Source organism: Drosophila ficusphila, unplaced genomic scaffold (genome assembly GCF_018152265.1).
Source record: "Drosophila ficusphila isolate 14025-0441.05 unplaced genomic scaffold, ASM1815226v1 contig_791, whole genome shotgun sequence".
In the NCBI taxonomy this organism is placed as follows: Eukaryota; Metazoa; Arthropoda; class Insecta; order Diptera; family Drosophilidae; genus Drosophila; species Drosophila ficusphila.
In genome coordinates this window covers 17036558-17055522 of record NW_025064737.1, presented here as the reverse complement: position 1 = coordinate 17055522, position 18965 = coordinate 17036558, and the positions used below count along the sequence as shown (strand labels likewise).

The following is an 18965-nucleotide window of genomic DNA, read 5'->3' as shown; positions in this document are numbered from 1 at the left end:
CAGCTCCACATCATCTACTCCTGTCTCCAGTTCTACATCAGCTACTCCTGTGTCCAGTTCCACCACTTCCACTGGTGTCTCCAGCTCAACAGCCTCCACTCCGACTCCTTCGGCAGACTTGAGTGCTTCCAGCAACACTGCTTCTACAGGAACTTCTTCATCGTCAGGGTCAACCAGCGATGCCGCCGCTAGGAAAGCGGCTAGGAGAAAAGCCGCCATTAGAAGGAAAAGGAAAAGGGCTGCCAAGAGAATGGAGGCTAGAAGAAGAGCTAGAAAGGCTGCCCAAAGAAAAAGAAGACGTGAAAACCGCAGAAGGCGGAACCAACGATCCGGTTAACAATATCCCCAATGGCAAAAGGACTTAGAATTCGAAAGGATTTCTAAAATTACTTAATTGAATTTGTTCATATTTAAAACATATTTTATAAAATAAATTTTTACATTGCATTCCAAAAATCTAAGTCAACTATGATTATTATGAATGGAGGTTACTAATCTCTAACAGCACACGTGTTAAAAATTGTAAACATTTTCTAACTACTCCAATGCAAAGCTAACCGCGTGAGCTTTTTAAAAACAAATAAGAAAAACAAACCAAAGTTCGATTGAAACAGCTGCTCAAATTTGGCAGTTGTTTGTAGATGGATCTAACCTATTCTACATATACCACCTGTCAACACTTTCAAAAAAAAAAAACGCAAAACATAGTTGGGCAATAAAAGAAAGAGCAAATCTTCTTGAACAATTTCTCAAGCCAAATTATAACAATGCACATAAGTAAACAAAATATCTGACACAGTTGGGCAAATTTGCCTATATCTTTTGATTCCGCGTAGGTAAAATGGAAAGACCGCACTATATAAGCTCGTGTCATCATTCAAGAAGATCATCATTTACAAAATGAGGGCAACTTCGATATTTTTTTCTGGGATCCTGCTCCTGGCAGCCTGCCTTTTGAGGAGCAGTGAAGCGGTTACCTGCACCGCCGATCCCACGGTTACAGGATGCGTGGATTGCACCACCAACCCCACTGATGCAGAGTGCGTGGCTGAGGCAGCCGCTGGATCCACTGCGGCTCCCACGACAGGAACATCATCCTCTGCAGCACCCGCAACAGGAACTGACTCTTCATCCGTAGCCCCGGCCACAGGATCCTCTTCTTCAGCCTCGCCAACTTCATCGGCTACTCCTGCCCCAACTAGCTCGGCCGACAGTTCTGCATCTCCCGCTGCTTCCACGTCGCCCACTGATTCGTCAACAAACACGGCAACCAGCAACGCGGCCAGAAGGAGGAGGAGGGCGGCCAGGAGGCGGGCTGCTCGAAGGAGGCGCGCGCAAAGGAGGCGAGCGGCCAGGAGGAGGGCCCAAAGGCGCAGGAGACAGAACCGAACCGGCTAAAATATATCACCACAACGAACTGGATTACTGAATACAAAATTTATGTTTCATGCATAAATCAAAATAAAATTTTTACACTGCATTTAAAAAAATTGTATTATATCACTGCAGAGGGTATTTTAATTTCAGTCAGAATCTGAATCGAATTAGCCATGTATGTCTGTCGTCTTTCCAAATTTCCAAAAAACTGGGTTCGCTAAAAATTGACTAAGTTCAGTAATTTTAAGTCTATAAATTTTCTAATTCAAATCAGATTTTTAAGTAGCATACCTCTAAATGTTTGTATTTTAATTCTATAACAAACTGCATCCCTAGAATTTTTTTCCCGATTTTTTTCAATTTTAATGAAAAAATGGGTTTGCTGAAAACTGACTAATTTTCACCTGATTTCACCTAATTTTAACCAGATTTGGAAGTGGCATACCTCTAAATGTTTCTATTTAAATTCTATAACAAATTTTTAATTTTTTTTATACCAAAAAATTTAAGAAAGTGCATTAAGTTTTTTTTAAGTTTATTTATTATTTTTAAGTTTCTTCGCCCGAAGAAAGATTGAAAGATTGTTTCTTGATCGAACTCGATGCTCTGCAAAACTTTTTGATATACTGATTTTAGATTCATAAATCGGGTAGCCAACAAATAAGCATGCCTGAGTTTTATTTAATCAAATCATCCATTTAAAAGGTTATATTTCCCAACGACTAGGCTGTCATCAAACGAAACAACCTTCAACCTTAAGGAGGTAAACAACTCTCAGATGGCATTGATCATCTTATGGATACAGAGTCAATATTAAACCGCGTTCAACGATCAACGAAAGCGTTCTAGTTCGATGTTCTATGAACAAATCTTCGCAGTCGATAGTTTGCAAATTCTAAGCAAATAACATAAAAAATTAGTGAGAAAACAGCTGCGTAAATTTTGGCAATAAATCCCCTGGCAGAAATAACGCCTATGATGGACCTACTATATAAGCCTTTCCAAAATCGGATATCAGTATCAATCAACAACCACCAACCAAAGCAAATCCACAATGAGAACAGCAACTATCACTTCCGTTTTCTTCGTCCTGGCAGCTTGTCTTCTGAGGAGCAGCGAGGCGGTGACCTGCACCGCCGATCCCACCGTGAGCGGTTGCATTGACTGCACCACCAATCCCACCAACGCGGAGTGCGTGGCCGAGGCAGCTGCTGATACCACCAGCACCACCACCACCACAACCACTGTGGCACCCACTTCGAGCACCACCACCTCTGCATCGACGACCACCTCATCGCCCATCACCACCGGCGGAAACCGAAAGATCGTGCGCGTGAGCAACCTGCAGTACTCCGTCACCCGTCGCATCCGCGTCAACGGCACAACTGCCCGCTCCACCAACCGCAGTGGCAGGTCCAATCGCAGATCCAACGGCAGATCCAATGGCAGGTCCAATGGCAGGCGCAGCAACAACTCGAACCGCAACCAGAGGAGCAGGAACAACAACGCCAGGAGTGGCAGAAGCCAAAACCGACGAGGAAATCGTCGCGGCAACGTTCGAGTCATAGTTGCTTAGAAAAAGAAAAGATGGAAACCGTTGTTAATAAAATGAAAAAAAAAAATATTTTAATTTACTTAAATCAGTTAAAGTATGGGATCAGAGGTTAGCTAGTTAGCTTTGTTTATACATTTTTTAATAAATGTAAAAATGTAATTATGATAATTTTAATGGGTTTGAAATTGATTGAAAATAATTGGATGATCAAAACGATCGATCAATAACAATATTGATTTATAGGTGGGTTGATTCGGAGTGGTTCCGGTGACCACGCACTGGGAGTTGGAGGGATCAGCACTGCAATTGACTTTGGAGCTGGATGCTTCAGCAATCCGCGTTGATGGAACTGCAACTTGTGGTGCAATCAATGCATCCTGCGGCGGTGGGATCAGCGGCACAGATCAAAATAAAAAAAAGACAATTAAAATGCTTATCATGGTGCAACTAATGGTTGGTAGTTAAGGTGATAACTGGAGTGTTAAAGATCTTATAGCCGCTCGATACAATCGGAATATTGGCACAGGTGCTTATAACCGTTGGGTATATTTTTGAGTTATTAGCTGAGAATTTGCAATCGAAAGTTGCTCACTTTCTTTGATAGTAGAATAATGATAAACGTAATACATATTTTCATATAGCGTTTTCCCCTTTAAACATTTTATTGGAATCGATAATCCTAGCCGATGATAACACGAACGTTTCTGTTGCTCCTGTTTCTGTTGTTGTTCCTGTTTGCGTTGTTCCGGCGATTTTGGTTGCTCCTCGAATTGTTTTTATAGACGCGAACTCGGCGCGTGTTGCTGTATGTCAGATTGCTGATTCGTACGATCTTCCGCTTTCCAGTGGAGGAGGACGAGGATCCGCTGGAGGCAGACGACACTGTGGTGCTTGCCACAGTGGTTGACGAAGCCGTGTCGGGTGCCACAGTGGTTGTGGTGGTGGTGGTACTAGTGGTATCTTCAGCAGCTGCCTCGGCCACGCACTCCGCATCCGTGGGATTGGTGGTGCAGTCAATGCAACCGGTCACGGTGGCATCAGCGGTGCAGGTCACCGCCTCGCTGCTCCTCAGAAGACAGGTTGCGAAGACCAGGGCGACGGTTAAAATGGTAGCTCTCATCGTGGCGATTTGTGATTTGTGTTGCAGATGGATGGCGAAATCCGCTTTTATAGGCGTTCAATGCCACGCGTCTTTCGCAGCCAAAGATAATTGGCAAATTTAAGCAGCTGGTTCTTGTAGATTCTGCATTATATTTTTCGCTTATTTGCTAAGAAATTCGCATAAACGATCGGTTTGCAAAAAAATAAATTAATAAATATTGAGTCAAGAGAGACGTCAATACGTTAGAGTTCTTCATAGAAATCATTTTTGCTAAGTGATTAATTTAGGCGTAGATGTTATTTAATAATGCCTAAAATCAGGCTATGAATTCGTCCTATGTCTGTGCTTTTGCTTTCTTATTTGGCAGATGTGATGCTGCAAATATTTAATCACCAAATGTCTTTATAAGAACTAAATAGCAGATTGTTTAAATAAAATAATGCTTCTTGTTCTACTCGCGTGTTATTTTGTCAGCTGTCGAAATTCGGCAATACGAAAAGTTCTATTGATTCGATTTGTTGGCGCAGGTGTATTTTATCCTTTCAGTAGAAGAAAGAACCGTTTACGAGTGGTATAAAAGAGTTAGCCACCATCCGAAGATCATCAGCCTAACTCATCCGTTCGATCCGACATCAACCATGAGGGCAACCACTCTGCTTTTGGGCCTTGGCCTTTTGGTCCTCTGCTTTTCGAGCTACATCAATGCGGCAGATGAACCCACCGATGGTAGCACCACTCCCACTGATGGTAGCACCACTCCCACTGATGGCAGCACCACTCCCACCGATGGAAGTACCACTCCAACTGATGGTAGCACCACTCCCACCGATGGAAGTACCACTCCAACTGATGGCAGCACCACCCCCACCGATGGCAGCACCACCCCCACCGATGGCAGCACCTCCCCCTCTGACGGAAGCACCTCCCCCTCTGACGGAAGCACCTCCCCCTCTGACGGAAGCACCTCTCCCTCGACGGGGGACAGCACCTCGCCCTCGACGGGTGACAGCACCTCTCCCTCAACAAGTCCTTCGTCCGACTCCTCCGACTCCACCTCCTCCGGAAGCAATGACTCCACCTCCAGCGGCAACAACAGGAGGAGAAGGAACCGCAGGTTGCGTCGTCAGCGTCAGCGTCGTCGTCAGAGGAATCAGCGTCGCAGGAGGAATCGCCGCAACAGGCTCAACCGACTCAACAGACTCAACAGTAACAATAACAACAGGGTCGGCTAAGCTCTTCAGACAAATGTAATAAATCCAATAAAAAAATACCGCATTTAAAAAAACCAAAATGTTTCTTTATACATAATTGTTAAAAGTTTAGAAAAATAATATGGCTGCTCGGAATTTTATATAACCCTAAAAATGTAAGAAATAGTTATTCCTAATAGTTTGATCAAATCACGTGATGTTTTACATTTTTCAACAGACAGGTTATAATAATTTTACAATTAACTTTAACAGATAACATTATGGACTTAGTACTTTTGTCGTTTAGTATTTCTTTTTTCATTCCCTATTTCGCACACACACAATTTTAAAACACTTTATTTCCTGTGACCTATTCAAATTGATTAGTCAGTATGAATCCCGTTTGGTTTCCACTAATAAAACTGGTTATTCCACAATCAACAGATATTATTTATAACACAGTAGCGTTGTTAATTATATAAACACAATCTTTTTAGAGGCTTACCGACATAAAGTCTTCTCTCTTTTCAAAATAACAAGTTCTTATGTTCACACTTTTATTAGGTTACAAGGTAACTACGTTCATCCCTCATGATCTACCAGGTTTTGTCGACCTCATCTTCCTCTTTACACTGAATCCTCACATTGACAGCTTGACCCTTCTCCAGCAACCATGGACGATCCCAGATTTTTACTGTGCACTCCTTGGGGTCGGATCCATTGGACAGATCCACCTGGAATTTGTAAAGAGTCCCAGCCACCAATTGGCTACTCGCAGATTTCACATTCACAACTCTGAAATGAAAAATATTATGAAATTAAACCAAAGCCCCTTTTAATTATAGAAAACTTACTGGTAGTTAGGCCCATTTCCGGTTGCCAATTTGGCGAGTGTGTTGGTCAAAAGCTCCTTAGCCGAGGCCAGATCATCACCCTCCAGGGGTTTGGCACCACCGAGCGGCGCTCTCTGTTTTTGTTAATTAAAAAATGGGAAATATCAAATCAAGAATTCAGATAAATATTAGTAGAGACTTACTAAAGCGACGGCAACGGAGAGGGTAAGGCCCAAAACAAATATCACTTTCAGGGACTGCATTTTCGTCGAACTGTTGATTTAAGACTAAGTAAACACGACGTTTGGAATCCGCTTTTATAGGAAAGTCAATTCGTTTCACTGTTTGGATGAATACTTCTATATTTATTTGCGATTAACACCAACCGGCCGGCAAGAAAAGAGAGAAGCTACTGTGCATTTAAACCTGAACTCGGCGACAATGGAGCAACTCGTTTAACATCTTTTTATTTTATTTACAGTTTATTGGACTTCAGAGTGGTTATATGAATATATAAATTAACTTATTTGCCCAGGTCAGGAGTGGCAACTATTTTTAAATCAATTCATCATCAGTTTTGGCAACACCCTACTGAACACCCAAGGAACACAAAGGAAACAAATATGCGTTTTGTAAAACCTCAACATTCGTATATAAATCAACTTGGTTTGTTTCTTAAATATTAAAATTACTAATCGAAATTCCAGCGGAGCCTTCATTTTATGACTACCAGTTCTTCACTTCCCCTACAAGTTTGATATTACAAATGTATTACAGGTAGTTCTCTGCCTTAATTACACACGCTCTGCCTTATCAACCACTATGGTTGATCGATATGATTCAGATAAGAAATAAAACCTATTCAAACAGTTTTTAATTTTACCCGTATGAAAAAGTTCGCCCACTGATGTGGTTGCTATTCCCCAGAAAACGTAATTTTTTGTAACTAATGATGTCGACGTTGACTAATTATATTCACACCCTAGTGAAAAGAGTGGGATAAAACTGTTTACTATTTGAGATATAGAAACAAACTGGTTTGTTAAGAGAAGAGAACTGGTTAACCAGCAACGTTCTCTCTGAAAATCAGTGATATATTTTAAGTACTTTATGAGCCAACTGATCGAGACGAGAACCTTTTTGTATCTGTATATTATTACTTGGAACGTATGTAAAAAACAAAACGTTACCCTTTGAATGCTGAAAATTTAGAAAAACGATTTTAGGTAAACTGAAAAATGAACTCGGAAAATGTATTTCAAAATACATAAATTTTATTTTTCATTTTTTCTGACAATCTGAAGACTCTGATTTTACCAAGTGCGGTCCAATTCGCCATCATCACCGGCGCACTTGATCTTGATGTTGGTGCCGTTCTCCTTCAGCCAAGGACGAGTCAAGATCTTCACGGTGCACTGTTTTTTATCGGAACCATTATCCAGCTGGACCTCGTAGGTATTGAGAGTTCCAGCCACAACCTGACCGGTCACGGAGGTCACTTCAGCAGCCCTAAAGTTAAAAAATGAGTGGAAGATTCTAACCGGGTTTTGGGGAAAACTTACTTGTAGCTTGGTCCATCGCCAGTGGCCAACTGGTCCAGGGTTTCGTTCAAAAGCTTGAGAGCATTCTGCCTCTGGTCTCCTTTTAGCTGTTCGATTCCTCCGAGAATTATTTCATCCGAAACGACAAAGGCAGCCAGGCTCAGGAGAACCAGGCCGAAAAGGAACAAAGACTTCACTCCGTTCATGTTGCTTGCTCGACGATTTTGAGAGAACTGTTGAACACCGGGCGATGGGACCCTTTTATAGCTGCCATTTCAATGACAGACAGTGGAAAAAATACAATGAGTGGAGATCTGAAATATCAATATTAAAATCCCCACATGCGGAGTTCACTAGCTATGTAGTTACCCTACATAATTAAAGACACTTAGAAAACTATCACTCGTGACACCAGTTAGATAATTATCATATCTAATAGTTTAATTATTTCCATTTTGTATTCTATTTGATATTTAATGTACACAAATCTTCTTTATAATTTTATGATTTTGTTTTACTTTTGTTAAGTTAAGAGTGGCAATTAATCATAAATCAATTCATCATCTGTGCGGTAATGCCCCTTGTGTCAACAGTCACAAAGAAAACAAAGGAAACAAACAAGTGTGTTGCCAACCGCAGTTTCTTTATATATGTAAATAACTTAGTTTGTTTCTTAAATATTGAATATTTTCAAGAACAGAAGAAGAACTAGGAGAAACTATTTCGAATAAAATTTAACATATTAATGCTAGAGAATAACTAACGAAGTAGAACAAATAAGCACACAAAGAGTAGAACGTTCCGATAACCAACATTTGTCTATTTAACTAATGAAGTCAAACACAAAAGATGAAAATGTTTATCAATTCGTTATTCATGATTTCAGTACTACAAATGTATTTCATATGTATAGAGTTTCACCTGCAACCTTATCAACCACTATTGTTGAACTCTGTGAATCCGATAAGTGTAACTATACAAACAAATGTAGTTTCTCACCAATATGGCAAACCATATTACTAATTTGGAGAGAGCAAAGCTCATTACACACCACAGAGCGAGCGGGGAATTTATTTGATAATACTTTTTTATCTTTTGTATTTTAAACGTAAATTCTTCAGAATTATTTGCGTTTACAATAAACACGAGTCTTCCTTCTTTACCAAGTGCGATCTAATTCTACATCTTCGCCGGCGAACTTTATTTTGATGTTGGTGCCATTCTCCTTTAGCCAAATTTGAGTCCAGATTTCCACGTGACACTGCTTTACTTCGGATCCATTATCCAGTTCAACCTCATAGGTATTGAGAGTTCCAGCCACAACCTGACCCGTCACAGAGGTTACTTTTACCACCCTTAAATGGGGACATCCAAAAATCAATAGTAAAGCCAAACAATTTTGTTGGATTTAACTCACTTGTAGGGTGTACCTTCTCTGGAGGCCAACTGCGAGAAGGTGGAATCCAGTAGCTCGAGAGCTTCCTTCTTCTCATTCCCCTCCAGCTGCTTGATTCCTCCCACAATGTGATCGACGGACATGACAATGACTACAAATCCCAACAGAGCTCGACCAAAAAGTACAACGACTTGACCGCTTATGTTTCTCTCTCAACGGTCGAAAAACAACTAAAAAAGCTTTCGATTGAGTAAAAGTTTTACTGCCTATTATTATAAAAAATTACAATAAAAAACTTCAGCTGCAGATTCAGTCTCAAAGCGAATTAAAAAATTTGATTTTAATTTAACACCAGATTTAAGATTATTTAAAAAGATAACTAATAAAATCATTGAGTGTAAACTTTCCAAAAATATATTTTAGAATATGTTAAGAAAAAATTTTAAAAATTTATTAAAATCAAAAACGAAATTGTTTTTTTACTTTTTCTGAAAAGTGTGCAGAATTCTACACCCTTTTACCAAGTGCAATTCAATACATCTTGGCCGGCACACTTGATCCTGATGGTGGTGCCGTTCTCCTTCAGCCAGACTTGAATGAAGATCTCCACGTGATACTGCTTTATCTCGGATCCATCATCCAATTCGACCTCATAGGTATTGAGAGTTCCAGCCACAACCTGACCCGTCACAGAGATCACTTTCACCACCCTTGAATCGAGATATCCAAAAAACAATAGAAAAATCCTCTCCTCACATTTTCGGGCTCAACTCACTTGTAGTGGGTGCCACATATGGAGCCCAATTTTACGAGGGTGTCATGGAGTAGTTCCAGGGCCTTTTTTTTCTTATCTCCCTGCAGATTCTCGATTCCTCCTAAAAACTGATGAGCAGACATGACTATGGCAACGGATCTTGACAGGACCAAACGAAATAGTACAACGATTCAAATCGCTTATGTTTCCTTCTCAACGAGCGTTCATAAGTGCATTAATGATTTATTCAACTGACTTCTAGCTTTTATACCAGTTATATTATCATGCAAATTGTGAATAATAAAACAAAAATAATAAGCTGATGAAAAATTGTAGTAAATCATTTTTAAATTTAGAGAACTGAATAATTTATATAAAAATATCGTAGGGTTTTTTCGAGCCAGTGTTATTTCATATCAATTTATTTAAATTTATCCCTTCAGAAAACAAATGGGTTTTTCAGGAATTGAAACAGATAGATCCCTTTACCAGGTGCTATCCACCTCGTCGTCATCTCCGACGCACTTGATCTTGATGTTGGTGCCATTCTCCGTCAACCACGGCTGCGACCAGATCTTCACGGTGCACTCCTTTTTGTCGGATCCCTTCTCTAGCTCCAACTCGTAAACGTTAAGGGTTCCAGCCACAACCTGACCTGTCACCGAGGTCACTTTGATCGCCCTTAATTAAACCATTTTTTAGTTTATCAGTTGATTTATTTACTTTTGCTTACTTACTTGTAGCTTGAGCCATCGCCAGAAGACAACTTGACGAGACTGGTATCCAGGAGATCCAGAGCCGCCTTCCTTTCATCTCCCTCCAGTTGTTTTACACCTCCAACCACATTATCAGCTACGACAAAGGCAGCCAAGCTCAGGAGAACCAGGCCCAAAATGTACAACGACTTCACTCCGTTCATGTTGATTGCTCGACGATTTTGAGAGAACTGTTGAACACAAAGCGATGTGACCAAATTTATACCTGTCATCTCACCGAGAGAACGACAGTGGAAAAATACAATGCGAAGATGTCATCTGGGGTTAGATAGACTGACTTAATTTCTATTACAAATGTATAATCGTCTCGGGTGAGAAAAAGTAAGAAAAAACCATGAAATGATATTTCTATTTTCCCCAGTTTTTAATCATCATATGTAGGGGAGAAGTGGGGGTTGTGGGCATGGGTCGGTTGTGGGCACCCCTACGTATATTTTCACAAAATGAAGATTGAATTTTTTTGGTAATGTCATTCGCAAGCAATTACCCTATGTATGATTTATGCCAAATATCAAAGTAAACGAACGCGTTTGCCTTTTGAAATTAACAAATTGGTTTTTCTTGTGCTTGGAAAAGGTGGTGAAACTTTATTCAAAGATTTTCAATAGTGTATCAATTAAAGGGAATCGATTAAAAAGGTAAGTGTAATGCATTTTTATTTAGTCAAAGCATTATACTAAATGGAACAATATCGATTTGAACCAAAAAAATTTATGCAAACACATTTTTTAATTACTTCTTAAAATGTCTGCGAAAGTTGGTTGTGGGCACCAAAATTGGGTGGGTTGTGGGCACCCGTTTTTTTTTTTGACAAATTTTTTTATTACCTACAATTTTTTGTAAAATTGTTTTCAAAATTTGTTTGGAACCCTCTAGAACATTCTTGTAGAAATCTTAGACTCTTGGAAAAGGATCCTCTCCCGCTGAGAGGGATTAACACTCAATTGTGACATCTGCGATCGAGCTTTTCATCCGAAATGTGTGGACATGCGGGGCAGTCATTATACATGTCAAAATTGTGTTTCCGACGATGAATAACGCCTATGTAGTCTTTGAAATAAATAAATTGTCATTTTGTTGATATTGGTTGCGGTTTTTTTTCCATATTATTCCATTTGCAGCATTTTTTCCCAGGGTGCCCATAACCCCCCCAAAAAAAATTTTAGCTGAAAATTACGATTTTACAAAAGTCCATATGAAATTTTTTCGCATGACAAAATCAAGTATGTTTCTTCATAATTAGTTAGCTTAGGTCTCTAGCTTTACACAGATACCCATATGTCCAAATAATATGCACTAGTTCGGTAATTATAAGCCAAAAACAAAACTATGCCCACAACCCCCACATCTCCCCTAGTTATAGTCACAGAAGTGAGCCACAACTACATAGGTGTCTCCTCATTGGGTATCCAAGCACAGCTGGGTATCTACAAGTCGAGTCATTTGGGTGGTTCCTTATGCAAACATTTATAGTTCATATTGAATGATACGCCCATTCAAATTAACATCTATTTAAATTATTGAAAGCAAACAAACCCGTTTGAAAAAGTTGTATTTAGGGTCACGTATCCCATTAGTGCTAATTAATTGATTTGTTAAAAAGCGGAAAGGTTCTTCCCAGTAGATAAAGATTCTTCTGATCTACAGTCAAAACAGCAGCTGTGGTTTTAATTGAAAAGCTGTTTAAACAAATCGAAAAGCAAGCCACACTCTGTGCTCTCTCTATATATACAAGAATACTCATATGCATATTTATAATCTTGGCTTAATAGCAAACACAAACATCTGGTTTACGGAGAAATCAGCTCTTATCACAAAGTATTTCTACAAAGGTCGGTCAAGTCGTTATGACCTAAGAATCTACTTTTTCTATGTGCTTGTAGCACATATATCATTTCTATTTTTTCAGCGTTACATTGGAATATATGCAATTACTTGCTATTACTCATCTGATAGAGGTTTACTAGCACAGTTGAATAGTTTATTAATACATATCACAGTATAACTACATTTCATTTCGATCTTTTGTAGGCAACTTGTTAATTAAAGCCTGGCGTGTACTTACGAAAAAAAGATTTCCAGAAAGCGATTTCAAACAATAAACAGTGTTACATCAACCCATCTTATCATGGTTATTGACGACAAAACGCAGATTATATCTCAACATTACACACAACTTAAGGCAATGAAAAACCATTTAATGATGTATTTATTCCAGCATACCATTTCTTCAAAACAAAAGGTACAAACTTAAAAGTCTTACGAACTAAGCTCTCTACAATAGTTGTATATGTTCAAATTTTAAATAACGCATAAGTCAACGATATATGTTTCGATGCACGATACCATGAGGTAATTCACTTCGAATTAGTTTGTATATTAGGATAAGCGGTTTCAAAAAATACAAGGCTTCGGGCGAGTGGTTTAGGTAGCTTCCATTCAAATATGAATGTGTACATGTTCCAGCAGTTGGGCGCGATCATAGAAGATCGCCGAGCACATTTCGCACTCGAAGCTGCGGCTTTTCCGTTCCGATTTACCAGCCGCCGCCGCTTTGGCCGCCGCGTCCGCAGCATCGGCAGCGGAAACAACTTCCGAGATGGAAAAGAATCCGCCGCCCACATCGGCAGTGCTGGCACTAGCAGCACCGTTTACATTATAGGCGTCCACCCCGTAGCCGAGGTACGAGGATGAACTGCTGCCCCCGACCTTGGTGGCAGTGCTCGCTTTTTTGGCAGCCACTCCCGAGTTCGCTGAGGATTTTGTCGGAGCTCCTCCCGCCGATCTCTTGCTTCCTGCCCTGGTACCATTGGCAGTGATCTGTCGCAGATGTCTGGAAGTTCTGGCAGAAGAGGAGGATGAAGGAGTGTTACCAGTAGGAGCTGTTACTCTCTGCTGACTCTCCACCATTTCCCGCAAATCTGGAGACGTTGGCTCGATTTTGATCAGGTTTTGTTCCTCTTCGGGAAGAAACTGCGGCGTGGTCGAAGATTCGCTAGTAAAGCGCAGGCGGGAATTTCTCTCGTGCTTGAGTGGCGAGCGCAAAATCTCCTCCAGATCGTTGACAATGCTCGGGTCAAACTTCTCGTACGTCTTCTCCCTCAGCAGACCAGCGTCTATCAAGAGATTGTCGTCGTACATCAGTTGGACACGCTGCTGTTGCTCCTGCTCCTGTTTTATGTGCAAGGGACTGGAGCTGATCTGATTTGGTGGATGGGTGGCCGGGGAAATGATCTCATAGTCATCGACCATGTTAGAGGCACTGCTGCGGGTCTTATCCAAGCCCAGATTGGTCGTCTCCGTGCGACTGATGTAGGTTTTTGACCGCGTCTTCTTGCTCGCACTACTGGAGGATTCTGTGGCGTTTCCCTTAGGCACCTTAGCCTTCTCCGTGTGAATCATACGAGGACGCGAACTGCTGGCAGGTGGTGCTTTGTTGACAGTCTTGCTGGTTCCTGCCTTCTTCCTACTACGACAACTGGAAGAAGAGTTGGTGGCGGAGGATGTGGAAACGCTTGGCGCTTCGGTTGAATTGAAATTTCCTGATCCCTGCTCTGCAGGTTTCGTCAGCGCTTTTCCTTGTTGCTTGGCCGCACCCCTCGTATTGGGCATCGCTGAGGATGCAGCGGAAGTGGCGGGCTGGAGATGAGTATCGTTGACCACCACCAGAGAATCGATCTGGAAAAGCGCCACTTGGCTGTCGTGCAGAAACTTTTCCTCCCAAATGCGATCCGATTGCTGGCTACTGGTGGAGTCGTATCTCGGTTTCACCTTGTTCTTTTCTTGAACAGGCTTTGTCGATTTGCCATTGGTCACGGGCTTAGCTTCAGATTTTGGAGCTGCAGCGGCTCTTTTTCGCTTCTCCTTTTTCGGCGACTCTGCCATGTCAAAGAGATCGTCCACAGCAAAGTCGCAAAGATCGATGTCACTGGCGTACTCATCTGCATCGCCTTTTCGCGTGGACTCCTCCTCCTCCTCTTCCTCGTTGGCGCCTTTGTGCTCCGCACGCATATGGGCGATTTCATGCGGCTGCAGTTTGCGGCGCCTCTTGTATTTACGCGGCCCCGTCTAAAAGCAATTAGCCAACATGCTTATTATTGAGGAAATAAGACAACAAAGAAATACTTACAACGGGCTGACGCTGTTTGGCTGTGTTTGAGTCACTGTGTTGGATGAGGTGCTGGATAAGGTCGTTAGACGATGCCAGATCCTCGGAACAGACCGTGCAGTGGTACGTATTCCGCGCCACATCCAGTCCAGAATGATGGGAGCGTATGTGCTCGCGCAACACCACCCGCTGATTGAAGGCGCGAGGACAGACTGAGCAGGCATAAGGTTTCTCCCCCGTATGTATTCTCTCATGCTTGCGCAGAGTGCCGCCATCGGCAAAGGCTTTCCAGCAGTAGCGACAGCCGTAGGGACGCTCGCCCGTGTGGATGCGCACGTGGATCTGCTGTGAGCTACGCGACCCGAACGTCTTACCGCACTCATGGCACGGGAACAGTTTGCCCGGTGAGGTGGTGCTGTGGGAGTGGCGGTGGTTGGAGAGCGTCCGTCCGTCGGGGAACTCTTCCTGACACACCTCGCACACCACCGACTTGTCGCGGTGCGAGGCCATGTGCCGCTTTAGACGCGCCTTATTGTGGAAGTTCTTGCCGCACTTGGAGCACGAATGGCATTTCTCGCGGGAATGGTCCCAAGCGTGCTTTATCAGGGCTTTTCGGTCGCGGCACTCCTTGCCGCAAAGTACGCAGGAATTGGTCTTTAGTTCGCTGGGGTGGCGGGTGTGAAGGTGCCGCTTGATTGCCTGTTCCTCGTAAAAGCTGATTCCACACAGGACGCACCTGAAAAAAATAAGGCAACTTAGCAAACAAGTTTACAGAATAGTACTTTGTGTTACTAACTTAAAGGCCGGAAACCGAGCGTGGATCTCAGCATGAGAGAGCATCTCTAAAGCGCTGGGAAAGGACTTGCCGCACGTGTTGCAACAGTGACCGCTTGAATCTTTGACAAGCTCCACATCTCCGCCAGCAGTGACTTCGGAATTGCCTTCTCCCGGCGCCTGATCCGTTTGCTTATAGTGCAGCTTGGCATGTCGCCGCAGTAGATCTTGACGATGGAAAGAGATTCCGCACTCGTTGCAATAGAATTCTCCGTACAACTGCTCCTCTGGCTCCGATTCGCTGGCGCTATCCTCCGCTGACGCAGGATCGTACTCAGAGTTGCTCTCCTCGAATTGGTGCGTCTTTTGGTGCTCCTGCAGGCTACTGTTATCCCAGAACATTTCCTGGCACTGGTTGCATTCGAATGGCGAGTCCACGCGGTGATTCTAGTGAAGCACGATACGAATAATTAGTGGATGATTTTGGGCATAAACTGGTTAAGCTGGTTTTAGGTAAAAGTATGAATATTTTGAAGACGTTCATGAATCCTTAACCGCGTCCTTTATTACCTTTGTATGTGAGACGAGTGCTTTTTCCCGCGCAAAGGCCAATCCGCACTGTTGGCACACGAAAGGTTTACTGTCGTCCAGCACTGGGAAATTCGGCTGAGGAGGAGGCTCGACGGCAACTGGTTGTGACGTGCTGACCACAGGCTGAGTCGGCTCCGTGTCCATGTAGTCCCTCAACTCACTGGCAGTCGGCTTGTCCGAAATAACTATAAACTGGCTACTTTCCTCCTTGGGCTTCAACCGACTTATTCTACCTCGTGTCGGAGCTGCGGGCTGTGCAACCGCCGGGTAGCTGGCCACGAGTTGAACCTCGCCCTCCTCCACGACCTGATGTCGCTGTTGCTGCAACTCCTGCTCCTGGGCTTGTTCCTGTTCCTGCTGGTAGAGCTGGTACTCCTGTTCGTAGTAGTGATCATCGAATTGCCGCTGCGACTGGTGCTCAAACTTAATGGATGAGGAGGAATCTGCTGCGGCTGCTGCTGCCTCGGCATCGGCTGCATCCTGGGCCTCTGCGTGGGCCTTAAAATGACTGATGAGCTCCGGACGACGCGAGAATCGTGCTCCGCACAGCTTACAGAGATGCGGTCGATCGTTCTGATGAGCCAACATATGGTTGTTTAAGGTGGCCTTCTTTCGAAAGCGACGGCTGCAAAAGTCGCAGGGATAGGGTCTCAGCGCGGTGTACTCATCCTGCTCCATGTCCAGCAATTCCTGCGAGCTGCTTATACCGGCTATCTGCTCGGCGGCGATTTCCACACTGTACAAAGAGGTAATTTTTCACATTAAGAAAAATCATCTGAAGAATATTCAATTGGACTTACCGTTCAGCTCCTTGGTGCTGAACCCAGTCGTCCGTGATAACTTCCTCGGTGACCACTTGGGCGTCGTCATCGAAGGATTCGGCGTATGCCACCGTTGTCCCGTCGGCAGTGACCAGAACCGTTCCGCCCGCCTCGTTGGCCGCCATTATCTCGCTCAGCTGACCGTCACGCGCCATAAATATCAGATTCTCGGCTGCCATATGGTCCAGATCCTCGCCTGTCGCTCCCGTTGCACCATCGCTCTCCAGGATGTCCACCTCGGAGGAATCCCCAGCGGAGACGTGGTGCTGTATCCACTGAATGCCGCCATACCGCTGATTGTTCATCACTCGCTAGCCCTGTAACAAAAGTACTTTTTCAGTCCGCCATACGCGTAAACAAAGGAGTTGCACAAAAATATACGGAATTCGAAAAGAGCAACAATTGGTGGCACAACATGTGCTCAGAAGGAGCGAAGACCGTGGGAGATGGAGAGAGCAACTACGGCGTTGCCAGATGTCTGGCAAGGGTGTTTAAATCGTTACAATCAAAACAAAACAAACTATCACCGCAGACCGGTAAATGCTATTGTATTAGACCACAAGTTTTCAAATATTTTTTTACATTTTGTATGCGTTTTTAAGAAATTTCAAAAATTTATCCATTGGATCTTTACTGAAAGACTTCCAGCAGTACTGACTTAAAACCAAATTCCTCAGCTAGATTTAGCTAACTTATGCTCAAAACAGCAACAACACGAACATATAAACAATCTAATGTTTCGCTCGTTTTACTACATAAATATTTATGCAAAACTGTAACATAAATAAAAATGCATTTAACATATTACAAATTATTAGTTATTTTCCTTGAATACTGCGCACCACTGACTTCCAACACCTCACAAGATAGTCATCTCGCTCGCACTCAAGGCACTCGCCCATTCTGCGCGCTTTGTTCGTGTCCAAGCTTTTTACATGCAAAATATTCCAACTTATAAACACCAATTTGGACTATAAATGAGGTTAAGTCGGCGTTTTTATTTATATTCCAGACCGCAAGCTCGGCATAAACGTAAACAAACCTGGGGCAAATCAAATTTTTGCCAAAATAGCGACAGACGGCAAACGCATTTTGCGGCCGGGCGATTACATCACACACATCACACGCCCGAAATTCTTGAACTGGCACTTGAATTATTTTATTTTAATTTTTCGTCGAGGTTATCGGTGTCATTTTGAGGTTAAATAGGTCCCAGGCAAATCAGCCGTCGGTGTTGCGTTTTTTTACCTTAAATCCAATCTTTATGCCGTTCGCATGCTTTGCTGCGTCCGTTTTTAAATGCGGCGAAAAGTTTTCTCGCAAAATGCCCACGAACGACCGGAGAAAGAGGAATTGCCATTGCGTTGCCCAGTTCTTGTTCTTCTTCGCACTGCTATTCGCACGGTGTTTTGGGTAGGGATGCCACCTGCAGCTTGACTGCGTTGCCTTATCTTCGAAAATTGTTCACTGTTAACGGCAAAAAGTGCTGTAAAGTGATACAGTGGGATATCTACTTAAGAAATTATCATTATCCTTTATTTTAGACACTATATAGTCTTGCCACAAATATTATATCTTAATTAAATTGTAAAAATGGATGACACATTTGAACTATTTTGAACTGTATGATCAATTATAGTAAAAAACCTTGGTTTTATTTGTTTACACTGTCACATCTTTGCGGATGTTTAAAGAACAAATAATGATATTATCTAATCAAACAATTTATGAAGAATCAGTAAACACTTTGATAAAATCTTTTGGCAAATTTTCGCAATCGAAACAACTGAACAAACAAACCACATTTCCGTAAAGCCTAATGATTAGTATAAATAAGCTGGGAAATACTTAAGCCGTATATTGCAAATTTGGAAACTAGAAGACCAATTACAACGATTAGAATGTTGGCAACTAAGTATCTTATCCTGATTGCTGCGATTTTCTGCTGTTTAAGAGGCTCCATGGCTGTCACCTGCGCAGATGATCCCACTGATGCTAATTGCGTCGATTGCACCAACAATCCTACCAATGATGAATGCACCACCACGACAACGACAACCACAGTGGCTCCAACTACAACAACATCCACAACAACAGCAGCAACAACAACTTCAAACCCAACGCGAAGAACGCCAAATAGGAGGAAC

The 18965-nt window shown here is 42.5% G+C and overlaps 10 protein-coding genes across 11 annotated transcripts; 3 read left to right on the top strand and 7 right to left on the bottom strand.

The window, feature by feature from the left end:
* The first annotated feature begins 900 nt into the window (after positions 1 to 900).
* LOC108091942 (spore coat protein SP96) lies at positions 901 to 1398 on the top strand. Its single transcript, XM_017191330.1, has one exon. It carries the CDS (start codon positions 901 to 903, stop codon positions 1396 to 1398), a length of 498 nt encoding a protein of 165 aa, XP_017046819.1.
* A 1033-nt stretch (positions 1399 to 2431) lies between these two features.
* Positions 2432 to 2953, top strand: LOC108091842 (integumentary mucin C.1). Its single transcript, XM_017191222.1, has one exon. It carries the CDS (start codon positions 2432 to 2434, stop codon positions 2951 to 2953), a length of 522 nt encoding a protein of 173 aa, XP_017046711.1.
* A 658-nt stretch (positions 2954 to 3611) lies between these two features.
* LOC108091940 (cell wall integrity and stress response component 3) lies at positions 3612 to 4052 on the bottom strand. Its single transcript, XM_017191328.1, has one exon. It carries the CDS (start codon positions 4050 to 4052, stop codon positions 3612 to 3614), a length of 441 nt encoding a protein of 146 aa, XP_017046817.1.
* Positions 4053 to 4659: 607 nt separating this feature from the next.
* On the top strand, positions 4660 to 5543 carry LOC108091874 (A-agglutinin anchorage subunit). Its single transcript, XM_017191255.2, has one exon. The coding sequence runs from the start codon at positions 4673 to 4675 to the stop codon at positions 5264 to 5266; it is 594 nt and encodes a 197-aa protein (XP_017046744.1). The 5' UTR covers positions 4660 to 4672; the 3' UTR covers positions 5267 to 5543.
* A 224-nt stretch (positions 5544 to 5767) lies between these two features.
* LOC108091875 (cystatin-like protein) lies at positions 5768 to 6440 on the bottom strand. The gene is made up of 3 exons (XM_017191256.2): positions 6261 to 6440; positions 6079 to 6191; positions 5768 to 6019 (listed from the first exon to the last, which is right to left on the bottom strand). The coding sequence occupies exons 1-3, from the start codon at positions 6318 to 6320 to the stop codon at positions 5821 to 5823; spliced, it is 372 nt and encodes a 123-aa protein (XP_017046745.1). The 5' UTR covers positions 6321 to 6440; the 3' UTR covers positions 5768 to 5820.
* Positions 6441 to 7309: 869 nt separating this feature from the next.
* On the bottom strand, positions 7310 to 7836 carry LOC108092221 (cystatin-like protein). Its single transcript, XM_017191755.2, has 2 exons — positions 7620 to 7836; positions 7310 to 7566 (listed from the first exon to the last, which is right to left on the bottom strand). Exons 1-2 carry the CDS (start codon positions 7802 to 7804, stop codon positions 7371 to 7373), a joined length of 381 nt encoding a protein of 126 aa, XP_017047244.1. The 5' UTR covers positions 7805 to 7836; the 3' UTR covers positions 7310 to 7370.
* Positions 7837 to 8448: 612 nt separating this feature from the next.
* Positions 8449 to 9217, bottom strand: LOC108092222 (cystatin-like protein). The gene is made up of 2 exons (XM_017191756.1): positions 9016 to 9217; positions 8449 to 8953 (listed from the first exon to the last, which is right to left on the bottom strand). The coding sequence occupies exons 1-2, from the start codon at positions 9135 to 9137 to the stop codon at positions 8758 to 8760; spliced, it is 318 nt and encodes a 105-aa protein (XP_017047245.1). The 5' UTR covers positions 9138 to 9217; the 3' UTR covers positions 8449 to 8757.
* Positions 9218 to 9511: 294 nt separating this feature from the next.
* LOC108091878 (cystatin-like protein) lies at positions 9512 to 9943 on the bottom strand. Its single transcript, XM_017191260.1, has 2 exons — positions 9770 to 9943; positions 9512 to 9704 (listed from the first exon to the last, which is right to left on the bottom strand). Exons 1-2 carry the CDS (start codon positions 9889 to 9891, stop codon positions 9512 to 9514), a joined length of 315 nt encoding a protein of 104 aa, XP_017046749.1. The 5' UTR covers positions 9892 to 9943.
* A 195-nt stretch (positions 9944 to 10138) lies between these two features.
* Positions 10139 to 10697, bottom strand: LOC108091877 (cystatin-like protein). Its single transcript, XM_017191259.2, has 2 exons — positions 10486 to 10697; positions 10139 to 10429 (listed from the first exon to the last, which is right to left on the bottom strand). The coding sequence occupies exons 1-2, from the start codon at positions 10665 to 10667 to the stop codon at positions 10234 to 10236; spliced, it is 378 nt and encodes a 125-aa protein (XP_017046748.2). The 5' UTR covers positions 10668 to 10697; the 3' UTR covers positions 10139 to 10233.
* Positions 10698 to 12715: 2018 nt separating this feature from the next.
* On the bottom strand, positions 12716 to 18198 carry LOC108092112. Of its 2 annotated transcripts, none has more exons than XM_017191610.2 (6): positions 18067 to 18198; positions 16798 to 17135; positions 15977 to 16733; positions 15429 to 15853; positions 14654 to 15368; positions 12716 to 14592 (listed from the first exon to the last, which is right to left on the bottom strand). In XM_017191610.2, the coding sequence occupies exons 2-6, from the start codon at positions 17121 to 17123 to the stop codon at positions 12964 to 12966; spliced, it is 3852 nt and encodes a 1283-aa protein (XP_017047099.1). In that variant the 5' UTR covers positions 17124 to 17135; positions 18067 to 18198; the 3' UTR covers positions 12716 to 12963. The 2 variants fall into 2 exon arrangements, with proteins under 2 accessions (XP_017047099.1, XP_017047100.1); XM_017191611.2 differs by lacking the exon at positions 18067 to 18198 and adding an exon at positions 17861 to 18009.
* Between the last annotated feature and the right edge of the window lie 767 nt (positions 18199 to 18965).